Source organism: Rattus norvegicus, chromosome 14, assembly GCF_036323735.1.
Source record: "Rattus norvegicus strain BN/NHsdMcwi chromosome 14, GRCr8, whole genome shotgun sequence".
NCBI classification, from domain to species: domain Eukaryota; kingdom Metazoa; phylum Chordata; class Mammalia; order Rodentia; family Muridae; genus Rattus; species Rattus norvegicus.
The window spans coordinates 86,182,099-86,195,150 of record NC_086032.1 but is presented as its reverse complement, the minus strand read 5'-3'; the positions used below and the strand labels follow the sequence as shown (position 1 = coordinate 86,195,150).

The window sequence follows — 13,052 nt, the reverse complement described above, 5'->3', positions numbered from 1 at the left end:
TCAGCTGCTTGTTCCTTCCAGTCCAGAGCCAGAAATTCAATTCGTATAAAGACTCTAGGATTGTGTGATCTTGAGGTTGTAGGACTTTAAAACAGAGAGGAAAGCAGTCCAGGAAGGTTAAAACAAGGCTGCACAGCCCCTGGGGCTCACCAGTCTCTCACGAGGAGACCGCAAAGCAGAGCGAGTTGGGCAAGGTGGTGAGATACAGGCTCAGCCTCAGCAGGCAGATGTGGCATCTCCTGAGTAGCAGCCGGAAAGGGCACCCCACAGAAATGCCTTAGAACCCAGGCACATGCCAGCCTCACAGAGAGACTAGAAGGAAAGAAAGGTCTGAGGCCCGAGTGAGAAATAAGGCTCCTGACCATGGAGAGACCAGAAGAGAGGTAAAGCTGCCAGGAAGAAGGGACAGGAGAGGTGTCCTGCATCCAGGACACAGCCATTGTGAGCAGCCTGGTCAGCCCAGTCAGCTGGAGTGCCCACCCAACTTTACCTGGATCTGTGTAGTGGACTGATTGATAGATAGATCGATAGATAGATAGATAGATAGATAGATAGATAGATAGATAGATAGACAGACAGACAGACAGATAATGGATGGATGGATGAGAGATAGACAGATAATAGATGGATGGATGGATGAGAGATAAATAGATAGATAGATAGATAGACAGACAGACAGATATTAGATAGATGGATGGATGATACATAGATAGACAGACAGACAGACAGATAATAGATAGATGGATGGATGAGAGATAGACAGAGAGATAATGGATGGATGAGAGATAGACAGAGAGATAATGGATGGATGGATGAGAGATAGATAGATAGACAGATGATAGATAGATAGATAGATAGATAGATAGACAGACAGACAGACAGACAGACAGATAATAGATGGATGGATGGATGAGAGATAGATAGATAGATAGACAGACAGATATTAGATAGATGGATGGATGGATGAGACATAGATAGACAGACAGACAGATAATAGATAGATGGATGGATGGATGAGAGATAGACAGAGAGATAATGGATGGATGGATGAGAGATAGATAGATAGATAGATAGATAGATAGACAGACAGACAGATAATGGATGGATGGATGAGAGATAGATAGACAGACAGACAGATAATAGATGGATGGATGGATGGATGAGAGATAGATAGATAGATAGATAGATAGATAGATAGACAGACAGACAGACAGACAGATATTAGATGGATGGATGGATGAGACATAGATAGACAGACAGATAATAGATAGATGGATGGATGGATGAGAGATAGAGAGATAATGGATGGATGGATGAGAGATAGATAGATAGACAGATGATAGATAGATAGATAGATAGATAGATAGATAGATAGATAGATAGATAGATATAGATGGACAGACAGATAATAGATGGACGGATGGATGAGAGATAGACAGATAGATAGACAGACAGAGAGACAGAGAGATAATGGATGGATGGATGAGAGATAGATAGATAGATAGATAGATAGATAGATAGATAGATAGATAGATAGATATAGATGGACAGACAGATAATAGATGGACGGATGGATGAGAGATAGACAGATAGATAGACAGACAGAGAGACAGAGAGATAATGGATGGATGGATGAGAGATAGATAGATAGATAGATAGATAGATAGATAGACAGACAGACAGACAGATAATGGATGGATGGATGAGAGATAGATAGACAGACAGACAGACAGATAATAGATGGATGGATGGATGGATGAGAGATAGATAGATAGATAGATAGATAGATAGATAGATAGATAGACAGACAGACAGACAGATATTAGATGGATGGATGGATGAGACATAGATAGACAGACAGATAATAGATAGATGGATGGATGGATGAGAGACAGAGAGATAATGGATGGATGGATGAGAGATAGATAGATAGATAGATAGACAGACAGACAGACAGATAATGGATGGATGGATGAGAGATAGATAGACAGACAGACAGACAGATAATAGATGGATGGATGGATGGATGAGAGATAGATAGATAGATAGATAGATAGATAGACAGACAGACAGATATTAGATGGATGGATGGATGAGACATAGATAGACAGACAGATAATAGATAGATGGATGGATGGATGAGAGATAGAGAGATAATGGATGGATGGATGAGAGATAGATAGATAGACAGATGATAGATAGATAGATAGATAGATAGATAGATAGATAGATAGATAGATAGATAGATAGATAGATATAGATGGACAGATAATAGATGGACGGATGGATGAGAGATAGACAGATAGATAGACAGACAGAGAGACAGACAATAGATGGATGGATGAGAGAAAGAGAGAGAAAGAGAGAGAGAGAGAGAGAGAGAGAGAGAGAATGATAGAATGATGTAGACTGCGATGTGGGATGTAGCCATGCTATGCTTCGGAGGGTAGCACGGGCTCTGCTACACTGGGTCTGTCCTCTGCATTTACAGGGACACCCTCACTGCACACATAGCCCCATCAATCACAAGGCCCTAACTAGCAGCCATCGAATCCACAGCTCACCAGCCACCAGATCTCATCGATTGCTTCTCCTTTTCCCCCTTCTGTTGTTAATGCAGATAAATATAAAAAACAATGGGCTACATTATGACAATTTCAACACGGATAGAAGTATACTTTAATTCACTGTTTCCTAATTCAAAGCTTTGCCTAAATTAGAGAAAAAGGTCCTAAAGACTGTGAATATGATCTTCCGGATCATGAGTCTGCTCTCTTCTTGGTTTTGCTCACTTTATGGATTACATGTTGTCCTTGTCCCAACAACCTGTCCTGAACTCACTAGGCACCTGTTGACCAGCAAATTAACATACTTGGAGTCAGTAACAGTACGGTATCATTGAATATGGGATCATGGGGTATATGTGACACACAACATAATATATGACACAATACACTGATTCACTAATGATAAAATATGACAGATGGTTTGATGTAAAATATAGTTAGTTGGTATAGGATGTGATACAAGACACAGATAAGGAATGGTGACCATGTGACAGGGCAGGACATGGCAGATGATCTGTTGTGTGCTGCCACATGTATATTTTTATTTTTTAAATATTGCATTTATTTTTATTATATGTGTATGTATATATGTATATATGCATATATAATATATATTATATATATATGTATGTTTGCTATATCTGTAGCTCACAGCATGCAGTGCCTGTGAAGGCCAGAAAGATGGGTGTCAGACCCCCCGGAACTAGAGTTTTCAACCATTGTGAGCCACCATGTGGGTGCTAGGAATCAAACCCAGGTCCTCTAGGAAAGTAGCCAGTGCTCTTAACCACTAAGCCATCTCTCAGGCAACATAGCAGAGATTTGACGTGACATGTGGCACACGACATAACATCCTTCCAAGGAACAAAAGGTAGCCACTGCCAGGTCTTGTCCCCACACCCACTTCCTGATCTTTCTCAGCAGAACACTTGTCGAAGGCAATTTTGCCCCAAGGCAGTGGCTCTGCATCTCGGGATTCAGGGTGGGCACCAGGAACTTTTTTACCCTCAGGGACAGAGTGGAACTTATCAGAGACTTTTGACAGGAGCAACTCCGGAGAGCTAATTCCCAAAGAGCCAACACTGGTGTTCAGGGCAGCCATGTTGCTGGCTCCTTCCGGTTCCTTCCTTCTGCCTATTCCAAAGCTCCAACTGTGTAGATGTCCCCACGTGCACTGGATTCCACACCCTGGGTCTCACAGGAGAACCCACTCAACCCAGACTTCAGCCCTCTCTCCCCAGAGCACTGGAGGCATTCACTGGCTTTTAAAAGGCCCTCAGTCTTTCCCAGTGTCTCCCCAAGCTCAGTCACAAAGATCCCTTCCTCTTCCACATCTCAGGCACACTAGATACACAAAGGACTTCTGTGGACAAAGAATGACATCGTAAATCACGAGCAGGGGTCACCTCTGCATCATCCTCCAGGGGAGGTGGGAACCGGCCCCCTCCTACGGCCGCCTCGGCCTCTGCAGCTCTAGACAGAGCTCGCCACAGTGTGACACTCACGTGATGGTATCGATCATGTCAAGTCCCATCTCCACACAGCAGTGGGCGTGATCCGTCTTGGGCTGGGTGAGGCCAGACACACAGTAGTAGCAGTCTCCAAGGATCTTGATTCGGCGACAGTGGTTTTCCTTTGGGGAAAAAGCACGGCACAAGATCACTGGCAGTGATGGTGTTGGTGAGTATGGTCATGTGGCCAGGGCCAGGCTCAAATGGGTACTTCCGCTCACAGCCCCCAATACCCCCACCTCCTTCTTCTGGAGTATCTTCTTCTGCGTATCTTTCCCACCTTCTCCATTCAGCCAACGCTACCTGGACCTTCAAGGTTCAGGAATAAAGGCCACCTGTTAGAAATAAATCCCCATCCACTTAACTTACGCAGTATTCCCAACCCTAACCATGGTTCAGCATTCCAGAAGGCAAGCAACCCAGAAGGAAGTCCAAGCCGTACCCATGCAAACATTCCTGCACCTCAGAACCTCCCACCCTAGAGCACATCTGTTTCATTTATATTCATTTGTGAAGAACGAATGCTGAGTCTCTCCTATCTGAAACGCTAGACGCCAGAAGCACTTCAGATCTCTCTTTTTTTTTTTTTTTTGTCAGATTTAGAAATACCGGCGTAGACTTTGCTAGCTGAGCATACCCAATCTAAAAGCTTCAAATTCCTAACATTTCTTATGAGTGTCACGCGATACTTGAAGCTCTAGCTTTGGAAGAATGTCACAGTTTGATTACCCGGGTTACGACTGTTCGTGCTGCCATAGCACCTCTGAAGGGAATCACTCACAGTGTCCCATTGAACATCACGAAGGTGGCACGGACAGCCCCTTGGCAAGATAGGAGACACCCCCTGCCCCCTGCCAAGGAAGGCTGGGTGGATTTTAGTAAAGATCAAGAGAGGTTAGTCATACACTAGCCCAACACGTTGACAGATCCACACTGGGACTCACAGGGTGAAAGGAGAGAACTGACTCCTGTAAACTGGCCCTTACACACACACACACACACACGATGGTACTCTACCCACACACATACAAAATACAAATTTTCAATTAGAATGGAGTATTGGAACACAGGTAGCATGAACAGAAGGGGAAATGTTCAGGATTAAAGGTTGAAGTGGGGATATGGAGATGGGGGAAGGGTGAGGTGGAGGCTGGGTCAGCAAAACTAAGGTTATGTGAAGGAACCTTATGAAATCCAACAGTTTCTAAACTAATTAAATGAGTGAGGTAACCCAATCACAGAAAAATACATTTGGTATGCACTCATTGATAAGAGGATATTAGCCCAAAAGCTCGAACTACCCACGATGCAGTACACAGACCACAGGAAGCTCAAGAAGAAGGATGACCAAAATGTGGATGTTTCCACTCCTTCTTAAAGGGGGGAACAAAACTATCCATAGGAGGGGATATGGAGGCAAAGTTTAGAGCAGCGACTGAAGGAACGGCCATTCAGAGCCTGCCCCACATATGGCCCAGACATATACATATCCACCAAAACTAGATAAGATTGATGAAACTAAGAAGTGCATGCTGAAAGGGACCGGATATAGATCTCTCCTGAGAGACACATCCAGAGCATGTCCAATACAGAGGTGAATGCTAGCAGCAAACCACCGAACTGAGAACAGGACCCCTTTGGGGGAATTAGAGGAAGGATTGAAAGAGCTGAAGGGGCTTGCAACCCCATAAGAACAACAATGCCAACCAACCAGAGCTTCCAGGGACTAAACCACTACCCAAAGACTATACATGGACTGACCCATGGCTCCAACTGCATATGTATCAGAGGATAACCTTTCTGGGCATCAGTGGAAGGGGAAGCCCTTGGTCCTGCCAAGGTTGGACTCCCAGTGCAGGGGAATGTCAGAGGGTGGATGGTAAGGGAGGTGAATGGGGGGAACACCCTTATGGGGGAGGAGAAGGGAATAGGGGGGCTTATGGACAGGAAACTGGGAAAGGGAATAACATATGAAACGTAAATAAAGAAATATATCTAATAAAGAAAGAAAAAGAAAAGACACACACACACACACACACACACACACCACACACATATGTATTCCACTTTCTGACTGCCTGTGAGGCCTGCTCCGCAGGAGGAAATGCATGCCTTGTATGCTATACATGATCAAAAGTCCATGACTAGGGAAACCATAGGCCCAAGCAGGGAACTTACTGCTACTGTTTTCTTAAGCGGCCATACTATCGAACTGCACTGTATTCTAAGTATTTATGTGCATACCCTAGATTTGGGTTTCTCTCAACTTTGGTCAAAGATGTTTCCTTTTACCGTGGGTAGGGGTTAAGGCAGAGACTCATAACTGGTCAAAGAGCTGAGTAGGAATGACACTCGGTGTCGAGCCATGGGTAGGTCGTCTCTGTCAACCTCCACCACCCAAGCCCAGGAACTTCACAGAAGAGGGGGCGGAAAGAATATAAGAAGCCACAGAACAGAAAGGAGAGCCTTGAAATGCTGACTTGTAGGCAACAGTCGTGTCACAGCCAGAGCAATTACAGCAGCTGTGGCTATCTCTACAGGATCAAGCTGGTCAAAATCCCAGCACGAGCAGGTCAGGGCTCCCAGAGGCTGCATCTCCATCAGAGAAGATATTGGTACTTAATAGGAGTAGAGGAAGAGAGTCACTCTCCTTTGGGGATATGGCTGCTGACTGGTTGCTCGCAGTGCAGTTGTGGAAGGCAAGAGTTGAGCAATCTAGCTGTCTGCTTCTTTGTTTCACCCAAACTGCTACACTCAAAGCCTCCAGTTCCGCCCAGAGAGCTGGCTCAGCGGCTAAGAGCTGCTGTTCTTCCAGAGGACCATGGTTTGATTCTCACGCCCATGCACATTACGGGCAACACTGATTAGATTTGGAGATGTTAATAGCAATGAGAAGGGGGACATGGGAACGGGATGGAGATGAGCTGGGGTTCTGGGGGAGTCAGAGGGGTGTAGTGGTGAATGGCTATGATCAATCTCCATTGTATAAACAAAAATTTCACTGATCAATATCCACATATAAATAAAACTTTCAAGAAACAAATAATAATTATAAAAACACCATAGGTCTCAAACAGCTCCATTTCAGGTCCTCTTAACATCTGGAAATAATTTTTAAAAAAAATTATATATGTGTGTGTGTGTGTGTGTCCTTTGTGCAGGTGGGTTGTAGCTGTTGACATCTGGCCAGAAACATCCACCCTGAGAAACTCTAAATAAATGTCTTTTAAGGTAATAGTTGCAAAGCAAGCCATTTGCAGTGTTAAATTACACCGAGTGAGAACTGTGCTTCTGCTGACGGCTTCTGCATCTCTCCAATGCTCACGTTCAGAGCATGCAGCCAGAGGAGTTGATCCACGTTGCCTTCATGCTAGGAAGTCCAGGAAGACATCGGCCTTGCCTCCCACAGAACACTCAGACGAAGACGGACGTCGCAGACCCTCAGATGCTTGCACTGTGTGCCATAGCTCCGTGGTGTCCACTTTGAAAACACATGCACCATTCATATTCTAATGTCATGTCTGAATTTACTAGGCAACTGTTCCCTGCAACCTTCTCAAATACTGTAGATTAATAAATGCCAGGCTAGGCAGGGGCCAGCATTGCACACGGACAGTTAGTGCTCCCTAGGCGTGACCAAGGGAAGATGCTACTAGAGTTAAACAGATAGCTATCCGCTACTGCTGTGCAAAGACACCCAGGCCCTGAATTGCAGAAACTCTGCATTCTGACTGGAAGAAAGGAAAGCAGAAGGTGGAGAGAAAGGGGGAGGAGGAGAAGATGTGAGGGGCTTGAAGACACATTAAGTTCTTGGGACCAGGGAGAAGATGTGTTCTCCCTCCCAGGCTAGGAAGGCACAACCTGCCAGAAGCAGTAAGAAGTCTAATGCTTGGCTTCCCAAGTGTGGCCCAGAGTGCCCCAGGCAGCTGATAATCTTACCAGCTGCAGTCTTGCCTGGGTGGATAACACAGAACAGAATCTAGGATGCCAGCCTCCCCCATTACCCCTGATAGGGGCTCTGACCAAGGAAGTGTGTGTGTGTGTGTGTGTGTGTGTGTGTGTGTGTGTGAGAGAGAGAGAGAGAGAGAGAGAGGGAGGAAGAGAGGGAGGGAGGGAGAGAGGGAGGGGGGAGAGAGAGAGAGAGAGAGAGAGAGAGAGAGAGAGAGAGAGCCTGCAAGGTTCCAGCAACTAATAAAAGTATGGGGAAGCCTGGAGGTCATAGTAAAGCTATGATTCCATGCAAAAATTATCAAATTAAAACCTTCCAATTTGCAAGTCTAGGAAGAAGTAAAGAGTTGGGAGGCAAACGAGTCCGTATCTCTGAGAGGTTCAATCCCTGCTAGAGTCAGTCCTAAAACATCCTATCAAACTGGCCCAATTCTGAGACTCAGGCAAGCCCAGCACCACCAGTGCCCTGGTGTAAGGAGATGTGGAAGGCAAGAGTCAATCAATCTAGCTGTTTGTTTCTTTGTTTCACCCAAATGGCTACACTCCAAGCCTCCAGTTTGGCCCAGAGAGCTGGCTCAGAGGCTAAGAGCTGCTGTTCTTCCAGAGGACGGTGGTTTGATTCTCAGCACCCACATGGCAGCTCAGAACCATCTGAACTCCAGTCCCAGGGGTTAGACACACTCTGCTGGCTTCCACGAGCACCAGGCACCAACTCAGCACACAGACATGCTTGCAGGCAAAACTCTCATGCACACTGAATAAAATATGCATTTTTTTATTTTAGTAATTAAAACCCAGACTGGCCAAGTCCTACTAGGATTGTAAAACTAGCTATGTTTGGAATAGGATACTTGAGAACACCGGTTCTAGTCAGCAAAGTATAGGTGTCAACCACTGCAAACCAATGCAGACAGTCACCTGTTATACCCATCGTTAGAGGGAAAGGCACTGTCCCAGTGTATATATTAAAATGCATGGAAAGTAAGTGGCAGAGGGGGAGAAAAACAAGACCTCTACAGATATCTGTCCACCATCAAGAGGGACCAGACCAGCCAAACACCAGACATCTCTCTAGTGTTAGGAAAGACAGAGAGGAACAGGTCTGCACACAGAAGGGGGGGGAGAGAGAGAGAGAAAGTATGTATGTGTGTGTATGTGTATGTGTGTGAGAGAAAGTGTGTGTGTGTGTGTGTGTGTGTGTGTGTGTGAGAGAGAGAGAGAGAGAGAGAGAGAGAGAGAGAGAGAGAGAACACAAGATCAAACCCAACACCGATGCTTAACCATCTCTGTAGGAAAAGGGGCAGAGTAGCCTCTTACAATGTACCTCAAGGGTTTTCACCGAGGAACTGGACTTCACAAGTATTTTGTATACACAAAAGAATTGGGCAGAAAAGAGTGATATCTAAAATCCAAACCAAAAAGAAATAACCTGTTACCATATGGAAAACATGGCCACCCAGAGAAAACTTATTCCCAAGCACATGAAAACCCTACCTCACCATCTAGCTGGTAACCTCAGCCAAGGACGAAAGGCGGGAAACATTCAGGTAGATGCGGTAGTCTTATACTTGATAACAAATAATGCTGTTTTGGACCTACTACACAGAATGGAATGAAAAAAAATAATATTGCCCCTCTTTGGTCAACTTATGCTGCTATAGCAGGTTATTAAAAACTAGGTGATTTATAAAGAAGTGAAATTATTTCTTCACTTCTTAAACTAGCTGTGAGGTCCATGTTCAGTAAGAACCTTCATGCTCCCAGGGTGGAAGGCAGAAGGGCAAGAGAGGGCATGAGAGGCAGAGGTCAAGAGGGGCCAAATTTGCTTTCTAACAACCTTCTCCTGTGATAACTAGTCCAAGATAGCATTAATCCGTTCCTGAGAGAGCCCTTGTGGTCTAACCACAGATAAGGCCCCAGCTTCCTCCTTTGTTAAGTTCCCAACACAAGAACCTAGGAGTGTGTGTTCAAAACACACACTTCATTAGAATCTGTACCATCAAGGAAAGGGGATAAAGGAAAGGAGGGGGTTGAATGAAATTTAAACACCAATATAACTCCTCTTCTCAAAGACAAAAGCATGGCACTGCAGAGAACAGAAAACGGCACACAGCCTCTCTTATTTGGAGGGCCGTGAGTAACAAATTTCCTTCAATGGCACCAGCTTCTGTGTGTTTGCATTCAGTCACTCTATAAATTAAAATCCAAGGGCCCAATGCAGAACTGTGTCCATCTCGCTTGCATGCTCATTGAACAAATGAGCTGTAAACAGTCAAACCCAGGCGAGCTGCTGAGAAAAATGTGGCTGTGACCAGCTTGGCTGGGTTGGATAATGGAGTCCTGGCAGTGCTGGCTGACCAGTCCCAGGCGGCAAAGCTGGGTGCTGTCTATGAAGTCAGCTAATGTCTAGAGAGCAAAACGGCCACAATTAGTCACCATCGACCCTACCTTATCGGGGAATGGAACTCACTGCATTATTCTCTCTAGCCCGGTGCACATGTCAGTGTTTCCACAAGGTTTCAAGTCTCAGAATCCCAAGGTCAGAGCTGGTGCCAGCCCAGACATCTAGATAAAAAAACCCTGCAGTCCACAGTGGGGTCTTGGGAGCCACTTTCTGAATGAAGACTTATTACTAGACACCTCTGCCCCCACCCCACTTCCCCACTGACAGACTGAGGGGTGACTGCCTCTCCTCCTGGGCATCGACGGCGCCTTCCCCATTGGCTCCTTTGTTCTTCACCATCCTCCACTATTTCCCAGTCAACTCCTGACCTCAAATCCCAATTCGGCAGAATTCTGACACCCACTCCCTACCTATGTAGCATCCAATCCAACCAGGCTTTCCTTCCGGGTGCCGGCTACTTTCTCACTTACATATCCTGCCGCCACCCAATTCAACAAATTGTGCACGATTACTTATCGAAGTTTCTTCCCTGAACAGTAAGGACCAACTCTTGGTCGCCATTACTTCGTCTCTCCACCCCAGCCCGATCTGTGCTTGGCAATACATGAACCACGCCATTCCGCTCTAAGAACACTACTGTTGAGAGTACAACTAACCAGCCCCTTCGCTTCGGCCCTCCATGGTACACTCAGGCTTCGAATAGCTCACAGAAGCAGAGTGTTGAAGCAAGAAGGAACGTGGATCTCCTTCTGGTGTCCTCTTGGTATTTCGCAAGCAGGGAAACTCCTTCTGGTGTCTTCTTTGTATTTCACAAGCAGGGAAACTGAGGCACAACCAAACCAGTGAGGGCGATGTGACCGAATACTGTGGCTGCGTAGTGAACTCTGCCTCTGAGTTGAAGCCACCAAAAGGTCCCAAGGGGGCAAAGGTCAGGAAGGTCCTAGGACAGTGGATGGCAGTGAGCAGGTTCCTGGCGCTCCTGGACCCTAACACACAAAATTCAGGTTCCTCACCTAGCTTGCATGAGTCCTTCTGGAAATACCCAGAGTCGACACAACACTGGAGAACAGTAACTTCAATAGGTCAAGACCATAGTAGCCTCAACTCACAGCAACTAAAATTACACAAAATGGCCATAGTGTACCCTAGAGCCATGAACCTTCGTCACCAGCGGGCAAACAGGTTCCTCGACTTGGCACGAATGTCTTATTTTGCCCTAAAGCAAAGTGAACCTAACAAAGTGACCCTAACTCAGGCTCTGGTATCAACCGAGACACTCGTCCCTGCAACGACTCCCAGAGGGAAGACTGGATGGGACAGAAGACTCACAGACTCACGGTTCTCAGTCCAACGTCCACCAGCTCTGCTGTTTGCAGACCGTGGTGAAGCAGAGCATCATGGTAGAGAGGGAAGGGAGGTGCACTGTCAGACACCCGTCATGCTAGGAAGCAGGAAACAAGACAAGGGATCCAAACACGATACCCTCTTCCAGGGCAGCCTTCCTGATGCTGCCTCTTCTAGATGCGTCTCAAGAAACTGCCAAGACAGCTTGGAGCCAAACCTTCAATGCATTCACCTTGGAACAATAGTTCTCAATTTAAGGGCTCGATAACCTCTTCACAGAGGTCACCTAAGACCACTGGAAAACACAGACGTTCACATTACAATCCATAACAGTAGCAAAAGTACAGTTGTGGCGGGGTGGGGGGGTGTCAACACAACATGAGGAGCTGTATTATAGGGTGGGCAGCACCATTAGGAAGGTTGAGAACCGCTGCTTAGAAGAACAGTTCTCTGGGTCCGTAAGAGCACTTGTTAAAGTTATCATCTAAATACTTCTCTGAAATCCCTGTGGATCAGAAAGTGTGTCCGTGTTCGGGGACAACTTTGACTACAACAAGCCATCAGCAGGCCCAGCCATATACCAAGCACTGCTCAGATCTGGAAAATGGGGTCCCTGGAGAGGAACCGTTTCATGAGGGAGATAACCTGCACAGCCAACAGTTGCAAGACTCAGTCAGTATTATCAAGGCAGTCACTCACACCACCTTAACTCTGAATCCTCCTCGAGGCCTGTGCCAGGCAACTGACAGCATGATAAGCTCCTCCTGGGGGCAAAGGCTCCCAGAAAGGGTTCAGACTAAGACCGTACCAAGGGGCTCAAAATGAGCAGCAGGTGGCCCAAGTGTTAAGAGGCCTTGCTTAGACTGGTTCTCTCTACAGATACACGGTGTACTATGATCTCATCGTGCCCCACCCTAGCCTCCAGAAGGGAGGCAAGGGCACTGTGTGCAAATTCCAACCAGCTCACGTTCCCATTAAGAAAACCGGCATCCAGAGAAGAGTCCTTGTCTCTCCACAGTGGGTGTGTGGAGTAACAGTGGGCAACCAGGACATGCATTTTTCCATCATGTCGGAGGAGATGTGTCAGTTCCTCAAAGATACAAAGGACCAATGCAAATTTAGCAGCACTCGATAACTGGGGGAAAGGTACAAAACAATTGCTCTCCTCTGGGAGCATCAACCGTGGCTAATGAGGCAAATATACCATCAGCTAGGGTTGAGATGATGGCAAACAAGCCCTGTGTTTGCCTGCCTTCAGCAAAGACCTGCAGGGAGAGA

The 13,052-nt window shown here is 46.1% G+C and overlaps 1 protein-coding gene across 1 annotated transcript in view; it reads right to left on the bottom strand.

Moving 5' to 3' along the window:
* Positions 1 to 13,052, bottom strand: part of Adcy1 (adenylate cyclase 1) — a 109,341-nt gene that overhangs the window by 39,309 nt on the left and 56,980 nt on the right. Inside the window, exon 5 of the mRNA NM_001107239.1 lies at positions 4,073 to 4,200. Coding sequence (NP_001100709.1) covers positions 4,073 to 4,200 — 128 coding nt within the window. The remainder of the gene's footprint in view (positions 1 to 4,072; positions 4,201 to 13,052) is intronic.